This window comes from Nicotiana sylvestris, chromosome 2, assembly GCF_000393655.2.
Source record: "Nicotiana sylvestris chromosome 2, ASM39365v2, whole genome shotgun sequence".
Taxonomy (NCBI): domain Eukaryota; kingdom Viridiplantae; phylum Streptophyta; class Magnoliopsida; order Solanales; family Solanaceae; genus Nicotiana; species Nicotiana sylvestris.
The window spans coordinates 103,140,876-103,156,006 of record NC_091058.1 but is presented as its reverse complement, the minus strand read 5'-3'; the positions used below and the strand labels follow the sequence as shown (position 1 = coordinate 103,156,006).

Below are 15,131 nucleotides of genomic sequence, written 5' to 3'. Positions count from 1 at the left end.
GCTAGTGTTAATAGAGATTCTGGTGACTTTATGATCAAAAAGTATTATCCTGTTCATAAATATCAACCAATGAACACCAACAAGATGTGTAATTCAAAATACATTGCCGATAAATTCAAGAAAGAACTTATTGTTGCTCCTTATATGAGAATCTAGAAAATTCAAGAACTAGTTGGAGAGAGGTTGGGATTGTATGTTGGCAGAACAATAGCTTATAGAGCCAAATAAATTATTCTTAGAAAGTTTATGGGGATTGGAAAATAGAATTTGCCAGATTGTATAACTATGCTCATATTATTAAGGAAACCAATCCTAGCAGCTCTTGTTGGGTAAAAATTGACAGAGAATCAGAGCCTGGTAAGAACCTATTTCAGTACTTCTATGTTTGCTTTGATGCACTCAGGAAATGTTGGTTAGAAGGATGTAGGAACAACATTGGTTTAGATGGTTGTTTTCTAAAGGGAAACTGCAAGGGTGAACTACTGGTGGCTGTGGGAAGAAATAAGAACTAACAGATGTTTTCTATTGCTTGGGCTGTTGTACACCATGAAACAAAATATTCATGGAATTGGTTCATCAGTCACTTGATAGAAGATTTGCAACTAGGTGAAGGTGAAGGATTAACAGTAATGTCAGATATGCAAAAAGTAAATAATTTATTTTTGTTTATTAGTTCTTGGTATTCTATAGTTTCATTTAATTTTTGATGTTGTATATCATGTTTTGCAGGGGCTTATGATATCAGTTAAGGAGTTATTACATATGGCATAACAAAGAATATGTGCGAGGCACATATGATCTAAGAAATGGAAGGGAGAAGAAAAGAGGAAACAATTCTGGATGGTTGCAAAGGCCAGCTATCTATTTAAGTACAATAATGAAGTTGCAAACATGAGGAAACTCAGCTCAACTATATGCGAAGACATGATGAAGTACCCAAGAGAGACATGATGTAGACCATTCTTCCAAGAATATTCCAGGAGTGACATAGTAGAGAATAACATGTGTGAGACTTTTAACTTATGGATATTGACTGCTAGGCGTAAAAGTATTATTACCATGTTAGAGGAAATTAGGCATAAGATCATGTCTAGAAAGGTTGATAAGATAAAGTTTACTGAAATATGGATTTCAAATATATCGCATATGGCTAGGCTAACATTAGAAAAAAATAAGGAGTTGGCTAGACAGTGCACAGTTATATGGAATGGGCAGGATAGCTTTGAAATCAAAAAGAAGATTTGAGATTTATGGTTAACACTAGGATGAAGACTTGCAGTTGTAGACTTTGGAGGTTCAGAGGCATCCCATGTGAACATGTTGTGTGTAAATACTATTAATCCAGATCAATATGTGAAGGATTGATAAAGAAAGGAAATATTTCTAAAGTCTTATGTCTTCACTCGACCAATTCTTAACTTGAAGATGTGGCCTGAGAGTAATAATCCTACCATTGAATCACCAGCCCCAAAGCCAATGCTAGGCAGACCCCAAAAAAATAGAAAGAAGAACATGAATGAACCTGAAAAGAAATGGGGCGAGTTGTCCAAAAAAGGAGTGAAGATGACATGTTCACAATATCATCAAGTAGGCCATAACATAAAAACACGTACATCAAGGGCATGCTATATTTTTCTCTAAATTTATATTAATCATGTAAGCTGAAACTAACTGTATGTATGTATTCATTTTAGAATGCATCTGGAGGGTCTTCAAGTAGACAAGAACCTTGTGGAAGTCAACCAAGTCAAAGGAGTTCCATCTGCGATGAAACAACAATAGTTGTTACAAGGCCAACAATTGGTGCAAACAACAAATGAAGGGGCAAGGGAAGAGGAAAGCCACCTAGTGCAGCTATCAGACCTACAAAAGGTGCATTTCCAGATGCACTTTCTCGGACCGCTCCTATGGGAAGAACTACACAATCAAGGGCAGCAAGAGGATCTTCATCTGGTATGAAAATGGGAAGGGAAAATGGACCTGCAACTGCAGAATCATGTGTTTCTTCTAGGGAAAAAGGCCAAGAATTGTTGGCTTTGGATGATATACTAACCTAGAGACGGGAAGGACCGTCCTTAATGTAAGAATCTTGCACATTTCAATTCTAGTTATTTTCAGTTTTTTTTCTTATCTTTCTGATTTGGACAATTATAGCCTGGTACTTCAAGTCTGAGAGTTGTCAACCATGGGACTAGAGTAAGGAGTACTATTGATGTAAATCTGGATGATGGAATTAGGCTTCTAAAACTTAGATGAAATGAGGGAGATGTTATTACTACATCACAACTGCAGCATGAGTGCAAGTAGAAGAAACAAAGTTGGTCCACAAGCATTATCTCAGTCTTCAATTTAAGTGATTATGGATAAGCTAATCAAAAAAAGTTAGTGACCAGTCAAGGTTATGTAAATTAGTGACAAGTCAAGATTATGTAATATGCAACACTTGTTTTTGTTAGAACTAGCTTTTTTGTTCAATGTAGTTTGCTACACTTAATTTAATTTTTTGGAACTGGATTATGTAATATGCAGCACTTCTTTGTGTCTAAATTTACTTTTGGTTCAATGTAATTTGCTGCACTTCTTTTCATTCTTTGGTATGAATTACATTCCATTCCATTTATAAGGCAGCAATGAACCAGCTTTTGAATTGCAACAATTTTGTACAAAAACCGCTGATACATTCCATTGATAAGGCAACATTCATATAAGAGTACAACAACAGTAAACACTAAAGAATTGCAATATTTTTTAACAAAAACAAAGAAACATTGCAGTATTAAGGCAGTCAATTATACAAAATAGGATCCCAACCATCCGAAGTATAGCAGGAATCAACAAAACAGAAGCAACAGAATACACTAACTACATTAGCTAACCTATATTACAAACAATTTTCTCAGAAATTCATAACAGACCAAAGCCAAATAGAACAGTTCCCATCAATAAGAGCAAGAACCACAACAAAGCCATATGATTAAGGCCATCAGTAGAACAACATACACTAGTGTGTTTATTCATTTTTTTTGCTTGATCTCTTTCTTGATCAAAGTCCTTCACTCTCTTCAACAAACCCCAAATAACTCTATTCACTTGCTTAGGAAACTCGTCCTCAAACCATCTAAAATATTTACATCCGCCATTCTCCTTCAAAAAAAATAAATATAAACCCATATAAATCAATGGAAAAGAAATCATAGAAAAGAGTTACAGTAAAATTGTAGCATACAAAGTTTTTTGGCAGAATATACTTACATTGTCAATTTTGCAGACAAAGTACTTTATTCCTGGGTTAACTGGAACCCATGAAATTTTTAGTTCACACAGACGCTCACATCGACAAGAGCCAACCCTTTCGGTGTTTTGGGACATTGTTCAACTAGAAATTAAGAGAAGATAGCAGGATGATGGAGTTCTTTCAAATTGAGGGAAAAAAGCTCCGATTTTTACTACTTGATGAAGAATTTAGCTCAGTTGAAATGTTGAAAAATTAGGGCTTGGGAGAAGAAGAGAACGATGGAGAAACATGTTAAAATAACGTGGGATTTGGTCTAGTACCGTTGAAATAGTCCATGCCAACCTTTTTTATAATACTCACACGCTCAATATTTGTGATTGCCACGCAGGTGATTCGTGTGTATTTTGTGTTTAAGTGATACAGTAATAACGTGCTTATAAAGACAAGATTGCGTATCATAGTAAAAAGTGATGACAAGTTTAATGGGTTATCGATCTATTCCACCAATTAATTTTTGCTAAGCTTTATCTTTATGAGCAACTAATATAAGTATAATAACCTGCTTACATGGTTCAAATAGAACATACTCAACATTGAGTGTCACAGTGGAAAGTGAGTACAAGTTTAATTGGCAGCCGTCGTATTCTGCCAATTATTTTGGGTAAGCTTTATCTTTATGAGCAACTAATATAAGTAGCCAGGTGGGCTCGTGTAGGTGGATACTAAACGACGACGTAATTGAGCCTTGCTAATCTGTCCTTGAGCTCTTCTATTATTTGCTTGTATCGAAGTTCGCAACTGTCCAAACCAAATAGTCTTCGCCGGCGGCCTGCAAAAGTTTTCCTCATTTCTCAGTTCGTGATCTTTCAATGTCATGGTTTGCTCGATCTATCGCCAACACACTCAAACTCGATGACGAAAACGACTTCGTTTCACGTCCAAATCACGATCACTCCACCGAGGAGAAGAACCAAACAGATGATAATGATTCATCGCCAGTATCACCATCACGCGGCGTCAAGGAGGACATCTCAGAGCTGACCAAAACCCTAACCCGTCAATTCTGGGGAGTGGCTTCTTTCCTGGCCCCACCGCCTCAATCCGACCCCTACAAACCTATAGAGGATCCGAATTCAGAACCGGATCGTAATTCGAATGAGGAAGAATCCGACCCGGCAGGGATCGCGGGTTTGCGGAGCGATATTGCTGAAATCGGCGGCAGATTCAAGACTGGAATATCTAAGCTGTCGAAGAATATCCCTGTCTCCGAAATTACCAAAATGGCATCCAACTTACTGCAACTGGGACCAGAGGAGGAGGAAGAAGAAGGTAGAGGTGCAGTAGGTGTTACTGAAGAAGTAGTAGCTTTTGTGAGGGACATTGCTATGCATCCTGAAACTTGGTTGGATTTCCCTTTGCTCGACGACGAAGATGACGAAGGTGTCTTTTCCCTTTTTCATTTTCTATTTGAACCTGCCCTTTCATACTTTCGCTGCGTTTTAATACTCACTGCAATGCTCTAGATCAAACCTTCTAGTGCTACTCTTAAGGGGGGCAAAAGAATAAATCAGAGACTGAAAAGATGGCTTGAGCATGAGAAGACTTCCCTCTCTTAGCCGAATATGATATGAAATTAAACTGTCGGATAAAAAGCGGATATCAAAGGTTGCTTGTAGCTTGTGAAAGATCACCCATCAATTCATACTGGCCTCAAATTGAAACATTTCAATTACTAGGTATCTGCAGGAAAGATAGAAAAGATGGAAGCTTTATTGAGGTTTCAATTTGATTAATGCAGGATCCCATATACAGATATACTGGGGTTCCAAAACTGCTGCCCCGATCTGTTCCTGATATATATGTTGGTTTTGCAAACTCAAGCATAGCATAAAAGATTGTTAATTGATGTGGTACTGTATGATAATTTGGTATTTCAAATTTGAACTAGGGGATCAGAGAGGTTGAACTCCGTCTTGGTTAGTGGTAAAACATTGTCCTAGCAAATGAAAATTTTGTGGAATTAAGTCCTTAATGGAATTAGAAAGAAAAATGAAACTTGAATAGAGGTAAAAGATGCAATGCTTGTTTGATTACTTGAAAGTAGAGGGTTAAAAGTTGCAAGTGTTGTGCACAGATATCTTTTGCATGTCCAACAGTCAAATGGTGAATTGCTTATTTATGTGCATTTCATGATGAAACGTTACCCTTTGGATGTTTGCATCACTGCCCTTTTATTTATCAATGACTTAGGTCATATCTGTACTTATTCACCCTAAACAAGGCGCTGAACTTTTATTAATACCCCCATTATGATTGTGACATGTAAATTGTAATTATGTATGCTGAATCTCTTTCTCACTTTCATTTTATTATCTAGGATTTTAAGAAGTAGTTTTCTGTGTATTTACACGAGTGGTTAGTCTTAACACTCAACAGATAACTTAATGTTTTTATGTCAGTTGATGACACCAATTCGTTATGTTCTGCTACTTTTGGATCAATCTTTCAAATTGTTTACCCTTCTTCATATATCATGCTGTTACGCATTCTTACCCTACTAGCCAAATAAATATTATACATTCTTACTCTTAAATATTCTAATTGCATGTTTTCTGATTCCCTGCTTTGCTGGCTCAACTTGAAGCCCTTAATACATGATCGATTGGTTATTATGCATGGCAATAACTCTTTCCATATACGTGGCTATCACTTCTCCTAGTGTAGTTGTTGTGTAATGTATACTCTGTGTTGTGTAAACTTAAAGGGAATATTAAGCAGTTAGCTCACATCAATTATCTTATGGGTTTTCCCTTTACAGTAGATTTTGACTTGTCTGATGCACAACAAGAGCATGCATTAGCTGTTGAACGTCTTGCTCCAAGACTGGCCGCTTTGAGGATTGAGCTCTGCCCAGGTTACATGAGTGAGGCTCGCTTTTGGGAGATTTACTTTGTTCTTCTTCACCCTAGACTGGATAAACAAGATGCTGAACTTTTATCCACACCCCAGGTAAGGCACTGCATGTAATGCCAGTAATGGTTCCATTTCTCGTTTCCCTTCTATTTAGCACTTGAAGTGATGTTTTTTTTCTTTCTTTTACCAAGAAAAACAATCTTTATCTGCAAAGGTAGCAGAAGCCATTCCATGCATAACATACCATCTATGACTAGTTGGCTTATGACACCAATTGACACTGTCAACTATGTAGCTCTTGTGTTACTATTTGTAATCGAATGCTGAATAAGTCTTAAGGAGCATAGGGAAAAGTATCCTTGTGAGATAATAGACACAGTTGGGACCATCCTAAACAGAAAAAGTTAATCTGGGATTTGAGAGAACACCACATATCATGGTTAATTAATTATGGGGTTTAGAGAAATTCATGGCCTCTTTTGATTCTAGGTGAACAACTCTTATACAGAAGTGATTTTTTATTTTTTTGGTACATGGAAGTTGTTATCCTGATGTGTATGGGTCAGAAAAGCTTTTTTTCCCAGTGAGAAGCTCTTTAGCTTATTTCTCGTTAAACCGATGCTAGTATTTCTGCTGCGCGCAATCTGCGCCTCCTTTTACTGTTCCAATTGTATCTTCATTTGAATCTGCCATCAGAGCTTAGGGATCATTCTCTATCCTATTTCTGATGCAGTACTATTCTTGGGCCTTCACTACTGTACATGTGAAGCCATTGTGGCCATTCATGGGAGCTAGTCGAAACATCTTCCTACCTTTCTTTTCACCATGACTCTTTCCTCTCTTTTTTTTTTTGCTGCTTATGTTGCTGCTTGGAAATTCTCCTGCTCCTCTATCCTCTCATCTCTTTTACTGTCGAATGCTTCAAGGTTGTACTTCTTTTCTTAATGCATTACTTTTTTGTTCATTTTTTTCTGGTGAGCATCCTAGGGTTTGCCTTGGGCTTCTTGTTCTCCCCCCGGACCCCCTAGTTTGTACCATAAACGTGTATTATTCAGTAGTGTGCCTGTGAATGAGCAGGGAGGGAGACAATAACCTGTCAATCAATATAGTGAGCATGAATCCAATACTGATCTTAATTCAAAAAAAGAATCCAATACTGAAACTTATTCAAAAAAAAAAACAAAAAAAAAAAAGAATCCAATACTGAAGCAGAGTGACTGGTCGTGCTTGGGTAGTTAGCATACGATCAGAGCGTGCCCTTGTACTCGAGAATGGCTGTTGACCTTTTAGTGCTAAAAATGCTAATCCTGTGTGTAGGTTGTCAGAGCCAGGGCCTCATTGGCACACGAGTTACATAAGCAAACCCAGCCAATAGAAGAAGATTGGTCAAATAAGGAAACTTCTGAATCAACTGACAGGAGTGGCTCTCAACATGAGGAGATGCTTGCCGTCCCGTCCACTGCTGTTTCTACGGATGTGGTTCAAGAGATGCCTAGTGTGGAATCTGCCACTTCACCTACAGTTTCCAGCTCTGGTACCAATGTGCACCCTGTCATTAATGAAAATCAAACTGTTGATAAACTTGTGGTTGAAGGACCTATTACCAATAGCAAAGATGAAAAATTGCAATCTGCATCGGTTATAAAGTTAGAGGAGAGTGATGAAGAGGATGCTGATGATTGGTTAAAGGAAGAAAGCACAGAAATTATGGGTACCAGTAAAACGGGCATGTCCATTGAGCATGATGAGGATGTGTCCTTCAGTGATCTTGAAGAAGATGATTCAGATGTGCCCGCAAATTCAAAGAAAGTAAATTACAGTTCTGATAAGGACTCACGAGATTGGGTCCAGTTGAGGAAAAGCTCCAGTGATATCAGCTCTGTGAATCAAGGTGGTTCTGTCAAGGAAAATGTGCAGAATCCTGATAGCAAAGAATCAAATGATTGGCTGGATATTGATGACATTGAGGTGGCATGACCTTATGTAAGGTTTAAATATAGTTATTTCCGCTCATTTATTGTTGTGAATAGTTGTTCCCTATCCTCCTTTCTCCGCTCTGCGCTAAGAATTCTCAACTATATGTTTGTACATAAAATGCATAATGAATAATAGTTGGGTTGCTCCCATTATTACACTTATGCAATTTTCTTTTTAAATTGATTCTGCCATATGGTGGCAGTGCCATTTATGTATAACAAGAGAAAATTACAACAAGATAGTTGAGTTTGTGCTTCTGCACAATACTCCATTAAGGCAGAATGGACATGCCCATTTGAATGACAAAAAAAAACATTTAAGCTCTTTACAATATACTCTTTTCCTATAACTTACAAACTATATGTGTACTTGCTGCATATCAACTACACATATGTTAGTCCTTGTTAATAGATGTCTTCGCTGCAATTATTGTTTTTGTGATATTAAATGCTGATGATGTGTCTGCCAGAATTCTGGTGGTGTCTTCCTACTTGTTTCACTATATGAGCATAATTCGAAGGAGATAATTCCAAATTTAATTGTCAAGCTTAATCAATGTTAATTTACCCGTGTAATCATTAAAAAGTCGTTTAATGAGTCTGATCTTCTTCACTTGTTTAGTTAAGGTGTCACCTCCAGCTTAGTGAGACTTACCCTTCCAGTTCCAGCATCATCTAAGCTAGAGCCAGTTACTTAAGTCCACTGATTAGAGTAGTCTTAATGCTTAAGCCAGGTGGTAAATGAAATTTATGGAATGTCACTTTCCCTTTTCTCAGTGCCCAATTCAGAATCTGTTGAAAATTGGCGGGGTTGACTCACTGTTAGAAGAGGGAGAGAGCAGTTGATAGAGACACCACTGGTTGAACTTCAGAACTTGCACTTGTTTTATGCTGCAAAGCTATGTACATGGTATCATGTGTCTTATCATTATTTACAAGTTTTGCTAATTATTTACAGAGGGATGATGCTATGTATTTACAAATAAGATGGCTAAAACACACAAGCATCTCCAGATCACCAGTTGGAATCTTAGGATTTTATAGGTCTGAAATTGCTAGAAAGCCACTCAACCTGAGACCACAACAAGCTCCCTAGTGAGAAACCAGGTTTGTCTTGCTTGCTGCTGCTGCGGCTAGTGCTTATGCTAGGGCTTGTATTTGATGAAGTGGGTTGTGAAGTTGATCTCCCTAAGGATTTATTTACCACCAGGACAGTGCCTCCAATTTCTCTTTGTACTGTCTCCAAGGTTTCTGGGTTAACAGCTTGTCCTGAAGCATCTTTTACATAGAATGTGCCAACTGCTTTTTCGCCTTGTATCCCAATCTCGGCCCTGCTTATGGATAATCCGTTCTCCCGAAACACTCTTGTAACGTCTGATAACAATCCTACCCTGTTTTGAGTACTAACATCCAGCCTCAATCCCTGTACAAATCATAGTCAGTTCAACTCATGAGTACCTTTCTGTTATAGGGGAGTAGGGAAGTTGAATTAGAAAATATACTGTAAATGTTGTGTTAGTCAATCCTTTGAAACTTACATGGGATACTCTCCTCTCAGTGGCAGCCATCAGATTTTGGGTCAGTCTACGTCTTTCACTTTCTGAATCCAAAGTCCATCCATTCTTGTGTCTCACATAGTATTCCTGAGATTTTCGTGCATACTTAGAAATGTTAGAAACAAAGCATGAGGACCGTACTTTCTGGCGCAGAACCTCTAGGACTTTAAGGACCAGTTAGGCAAAAGTAACAGATTTTACCTGAACGGCAATGGATTCAAAAGAGCTGATGGAGGCGTGGAATACGACATATTGCAAGTCTGTCAGGGTGCAGATAGTGTCAAATAGTAATTTGGGTCTGTCTACACTCCTCACAGTAACTATGGAGTAGCCTTTCTGCCTACAATTTTCTACCTTCACTTCTGTACCATTATATCCCTTTTTCTGCCTGTATACTTCATCATCTGCACTCGACTCATAACCACAGGAACAACATTGCTCATAGTCTCTGTCAGCAGCCATCAATTGGTGGAGCCGCCTTTCGGTATGGGTTTGGCTAGCTGCAGGTGCTGCGAGCCTCACACTCCGTCGTTCCCCATCATAATGGTGGGCCTCTACAACATTTTCCAGTTGGGCCTGTACTTGTGCCACTCGATAAGGGTCCTGAATTGGCCCATGCTTCAGTTCATCTTCCACGTAGACAATGCATGCTGCTCGCTTGTTATGTGTCCATGCCACGGCAGCAGACACGTGGCAACCCAACTCAGCCAGCACAGCAGATATCTCAGACATTAGTCCGGGTCTATCTATCCCCGTCATCTCCATAGCCGTGTGCTCCATTGAAACATGCCTTGGTCTTACATTTCTATCAACACATGTTTGGATTTCCCTGGACCCTCTTCTACTAGCACAAATAGCCTGTCAAACACTAAGCTTGATTTTAGTTAAATATTAATTTGAAAGAAAAAACATATACTATACTTTTGGGCAACAGTTGCCAGAATACTTCTCTGCTCAGCAATTTCTTTAAAAAAAAGAAGTGAGCAAAGAGCAAGAGGAGGGAAAGTTGAGCAAATTAACTGCATGCTTTGTTGGCCTTATCCCTAAAACCCACTAAATGGTTTTTGGAATACTTAATTTAAGTGACTGAAGCATAGAGAAAGTATAGACTAACCTCTTCGATATAGTGGATGAGGCTTTCGTCAGTAATTTTGTTCCCAAGTTGGTCAGTCACGTGGAAAACTGGTAAAGATGCAAGAAAAAAAAAACAAATCTTATAGTTGTGGATGACTCAGATATGGATCAGAAAGTTGTTAGTTGCATTTCTATATTGGATTATAATACTCAGACCAGCTGTTGATTCATTCTTGATTTGCTGTTGGGAAAGACGGTTAAGCAAATTGGTAAGATGAGAAAGGCATAGAGAAAAGGAGAACTAACCATCCATTAGCCAGCCACCATCAGAGCATATGTATGATTTTGAAATCACAAGGTCGAGATCAGTGAGAACTTGAACCATCTCCAGTAATATACCGTGTTTGTTCGCACTATCAACCTGTGACACACAAACAAACAACAACAAATACGTCTGAGTCCTTGTAAGACCCATACTATTCTGTGAGAATGAATAATTTAAAAATTGTTCAATTATATCCGCACATGTATTAATCTTAAACCACTAACGCAAGAAAAATATATAAACTTATCGCCTAACTTAAATAATACAACTATTAAATGATGCTAACGCAGGTTTATACGCTGATACTCTTGTACGGTAGGGGTTCTTTAATTAGTTCTTTTCGAATCTCTGATGGAATCCATTTAACTGGTAGGTACCCCCACTCATATGCCAAAACAACGCAAACCAAGTCATTATCTAACACATCCATTGGTATTGTCGTCCTTTTGAATAACCAATGATAGAAATTTCCAATTAAAATGGAACAGATTACACACAGAATAATAGCAAAAGATTCTTCTTTAATCCTCACTTACCTTCACTATAGTGCAGTCTCGGCAGGAATCATTATCAATGCACACTCTGAAAAGCCAACAAACAAGAAACAAATAAGCTTCCCTTCTATACGAATTAAAGCATGATAAAACACATATGTACTCAGCGTTTACCCCAAATTATCTAAATTTACTATGGTTAAGTGATAATGTGTCTTAAGTAAGTATTATTTAGTGACAATTATGTATATAAAGATATATGTTATGTATTCATTGAGCTGGTGTAAATACTAAAACATTGTCAAAGACAACCCATATGGTAGTATTGAAAAAGTGAGGTAAAAGCAGAACCTGGGAGGGTGAATTCTTTCAATGAGTGATTCGAACTCAGGATCACCATAGGGTTTGTATGCAGAAATCTCCATGATGTCCTAATCCTCAAAGCTCTGACGTTTAACTTAGCTTGAAGCTGTAATTCGATTTCTGTGATATGCAACTAGATAAATGTACAACATGTGAGAAAAATCAATATTTATATACAACTAGGCAGCCGCCTGTAATTGAAAATCAAGAAGTTGGAAAAAGAATAGTAATATACAAGCAACAATGGGAACGCGTGGAAATAAAAAAAGATAGATAAAGAATGGTATAATTTCTTAAACAGCGAAGATTGAGTAGAAATTTGAGATAAACTTTTCTAAATTTCCAAGAAAACACTTCCAAATTGATCATAAGTAGTTCACGAGAAGTAGTAATCATCCTATAAGGAGATGACGAAATTCTAAGAGGAGATTCATAACTCAGGAGAGGAAATTCTTAATATTTTTTTCCTCACTTTCTTGATATAGCATAAGAAAAAAGATTGGAACTTTGAAGAAAGTAGAAACTCCTAGCAAGGTTGAATGAATGCAAACGAAGGTTTTGAACAGAATTGATATAATTTAACAGAAACCTTTTGGTTTAAATTAAACAAGATTTCAAACAGGGGAAGATTGACAGAGAAATTTACCTGGGAAAGGAAGCTTGTTGATTCAAACTTTCTGGAATTGAATTCTGATAAAGAGACAGAAAGAAAGAAGGAGAGGAAGAAGAGAAATATGTATATATAGAAGGGAGGGAGGGAGGGAGGGAGGGAGAGAGGGAGACAGAGTCAATATAGGTATCAAAAACTGCAGCAAATAGAGATGTATGGGTTATGTGGCTCTCCTAACTATGCAAAGGGGAGATCCGCACTTACTGTTTCTTTTTCTTTTCAGCCACAAGAAACTCCCCTTCACTTGTCTCTCTCCTTTTCTTCTTTTCTTTTTCTTTTTTTTTCTTTTTCTCCAAGTTTTCTGTTTATTTTGTGACATTATTTATTTAAATCTTTTTGGCTTGCTTTCATGGAGTGTGCATGAGAGTCGCGATTGAGGGTGTTTGAGTAAATATATGAGCTGGTCAAATCGTTTATGAATACCTTTTATGTTTTTTGTTTCATTTACCTTTAATAGCACTACTTTATAAAAATGACATGATATATTTAAATTCATAAAGTTTAAAGGTCTTTTGTGGCATATTATTCATCATCGCCGAGCTACAACTTTCATTAAGGATGACAAAAATATAAATTACTATTAAAATCACAAAGAAGTTAAGGAAATTCAACTCATAATAAATATATATACTAAATTTTTTTACCTAGATACACAATTATAATTTTTCAGTGAAAGCATGTCAATTAACACCCCTTACACAAAAATAGCTCCGTATTCGATCAAATTAAGACACATTAATTAAAACGAAAAGAATATTTTATTGACACATTCATAAGTAATAAAATACCTATAATATGACCACGTATGTACTGGAAAAGTATTTTGAATGCTACTATCCAAACACATAATTACTTTTTTTAAAAAATTCAACATTTGAAGTACTTCTCATCATTTAATACTTATAGCTAATTAATCACCATTCAATAGAATGATTAAAAACTCTTCAACTCTTAACTAGTATCTTGAATTTGAACTCCGGAAATGAAATCTTACTATTTGTTATCCTTTAATATTGGACTTTCTCTACGCACATTCATATTACAAAAATTTGAATACATATGTACCAAAAAATAGGGAAAGTTAAGGCTGGCGGGACATATTAGGCGTTGGCGGTGAAGCTTTACGTTAGGGGTGTGCCACGAGTGCGGTCCAATATGGGCTTGGCAAACTCCTAGATCCACTGCGGCGGCTCGGGTGGTAGGTGTCGATACGTAGTTGCCAAGCGAAAATGGTGGCCGCTAATGAAGCACGTGATCCTTTCTCTTTATAGTTATGGGCCTGCATGTTTTTTTCCAACTCTTTTTTCTCCGTTCTTACTAGATAAACAAATAAATAGGTTAATTGAACACAACAATTAGCATGCATCACGTGACGTACTAATGAAGTTGTCAAACTTATTATTGCTACTACATAATGATCAAGTTGATTAAAGAAAAGGAACACTTGAATCATTATGTGAATACGATAGACGTCATTCACATTAGTCTAATCCGAATATTAGATCAGCCGATAAAACCTTGCTATAAGTAGCAAAATTCAATTACAAATCAATGCTCTTGATTAGAAACTTGTAGTTGTCTTCTAAATCTACTAAAATTGATTTTAACTAAGCTTTGACATGATCAACGGTCTGTTATGTATATTCATTGATTGCTCGACAAAAAGAAAAATGATTTTGGATGTATTAGGTAAAAGTGAATTTTTATTTTTATTATTGTGTTTGTTGACTTAAATATTTTAAAAAAATATTTTCTCATGATCTCATTTTTCTCCATTTGAAGGAAAATGACTTTCTTGCCAAAAGGAGGAAAAATATTTTTCAAATTTCCTTTTCAACCTTCCTCACCTTCACCCCCACCCCCACCCTCCCCCTCCACCCCACACCCTCTCTTGTGCCCACCCCCACTCCCTCCAACCCCTCCCCCTAATATCGCTACCGTTACTTCGGCCCCTCGACCCCAACTTATCTTACCCGTTTCATCTCATATAATATTTGTCTAAATTATATACTTTTTAAAAATACTTTTTGCTATTTAATCAAATTAACATTGGAAAATAAGTAAGAAAATTACTTATTTTCCAAGATAATATTTTGAAATTCCGAGTGTTTTAAGACAGCCGAGTTTTGGAATAGTTTTCTTGGTGAACTTGCTTTACATAGCTATAGCAGTCAGTTTACACGTGGCACCAATCAATTTAGAGTGTGGAAATGATATGTAAGTGGAAAAATTACAGCGTACGTTCACCACAGTCTGAATGTATGAGAAGAAACCAATTCAAAGCATTCTATTTGTAAACCTTAATTTTCTTCTACTAGATTTATGCTGGGCTTTACCCAGAATTTAAGGCAAATGACGAACCTAACCCATTCCCTTTAGTTGTAAATTGGATTCATAACTCATGTTCTTGACCCTTCTTTGGGCCTAGTCTATACTTCGCGAAGGCTCAACTTTCAGTTGGGGTCTAGGCCAGCATCGGCAAGGCAACAATGCAGCCAATTCAATTTTTAAGTCAGGTATTGGTG

The 15,131-nt window shown here is 37.1% G+C and overlaps 2 protein-coding genes across 4 annotated transcripts; one reads left to right on the top strand and one right to left on the bottom strand.

Annotated features, from left to right (window-relative positions):
* Positions 1–3,896: 3,896 nt before the first annotated feature.
* Positions 3,897–9,081, top strand: LOC104221192 (uncharacterized). 3 transcript variants are annotated; one of them, XM_070168114.1, is made up of 4 exons: positions 3,907–4,675; positions 6,054–6,244; positions 7,466–8,131; positions 8,902–9,081. In XM_070168114.1, exons 1-3 carry the CDS (start codon positions 4,105–4,107, stop codon positions 8,123–8,125), a joined length of 1,422 nt encoding a protein of 473 aa, XP_070024215.1. In that variant the 5' UTR covers positions 3,907–4,104; the 3' UTR covers positions 8,126–8,131; positions 8,902–9,081. The 3 variants fall into 3 exon arrangements, with proteins under 3 accessions (XP_009770496.1, XP_070024215.1, XP_009770495.1); XM_009772194.2 differs by lacking the exon at positions 8,902–9,081 and having other exon boundaries at positions 3,897–4,675; positions 6,057–6,244; positions 7,466–8,286; XM_009772193.2 differs by lacking the exon at positions 8,902–9,081 and having other exon boundaries at positions 3,908–4,675; positions 7,466–8,286.
* Positions 8,986–12,841, bottom strand: LOC104221191 (ACT domain-containing protein ACR1). Its single transcript, XM_009772192.2, has 8 exons — positions 12,583–12,841; positions 11,925–12,069; positions 11,616–11,661; positions 11,061–11,175; positions 10,795–10,862; positions 9,882–10,538; positions 9,663–9,767; positions 8,986–9,547 (listed from the first exon to the last, which is right to left on the bottom strand). The coding sequence occupies exons 2-8, from the start codon at positions 11,996–11,998 to the stop codon at positions 9,155–9,157; spliced, it is 1,458 nt and encodes a 485-aa protein (XP_009770494.1). The 5' UTR covers positions 11,999–12,069; positions 12,583–12,841; the 3' UTR covers positions 8,986–9,154.
* Positions 12,842–15,131: the final 2,290 nt, after the last annotated feature.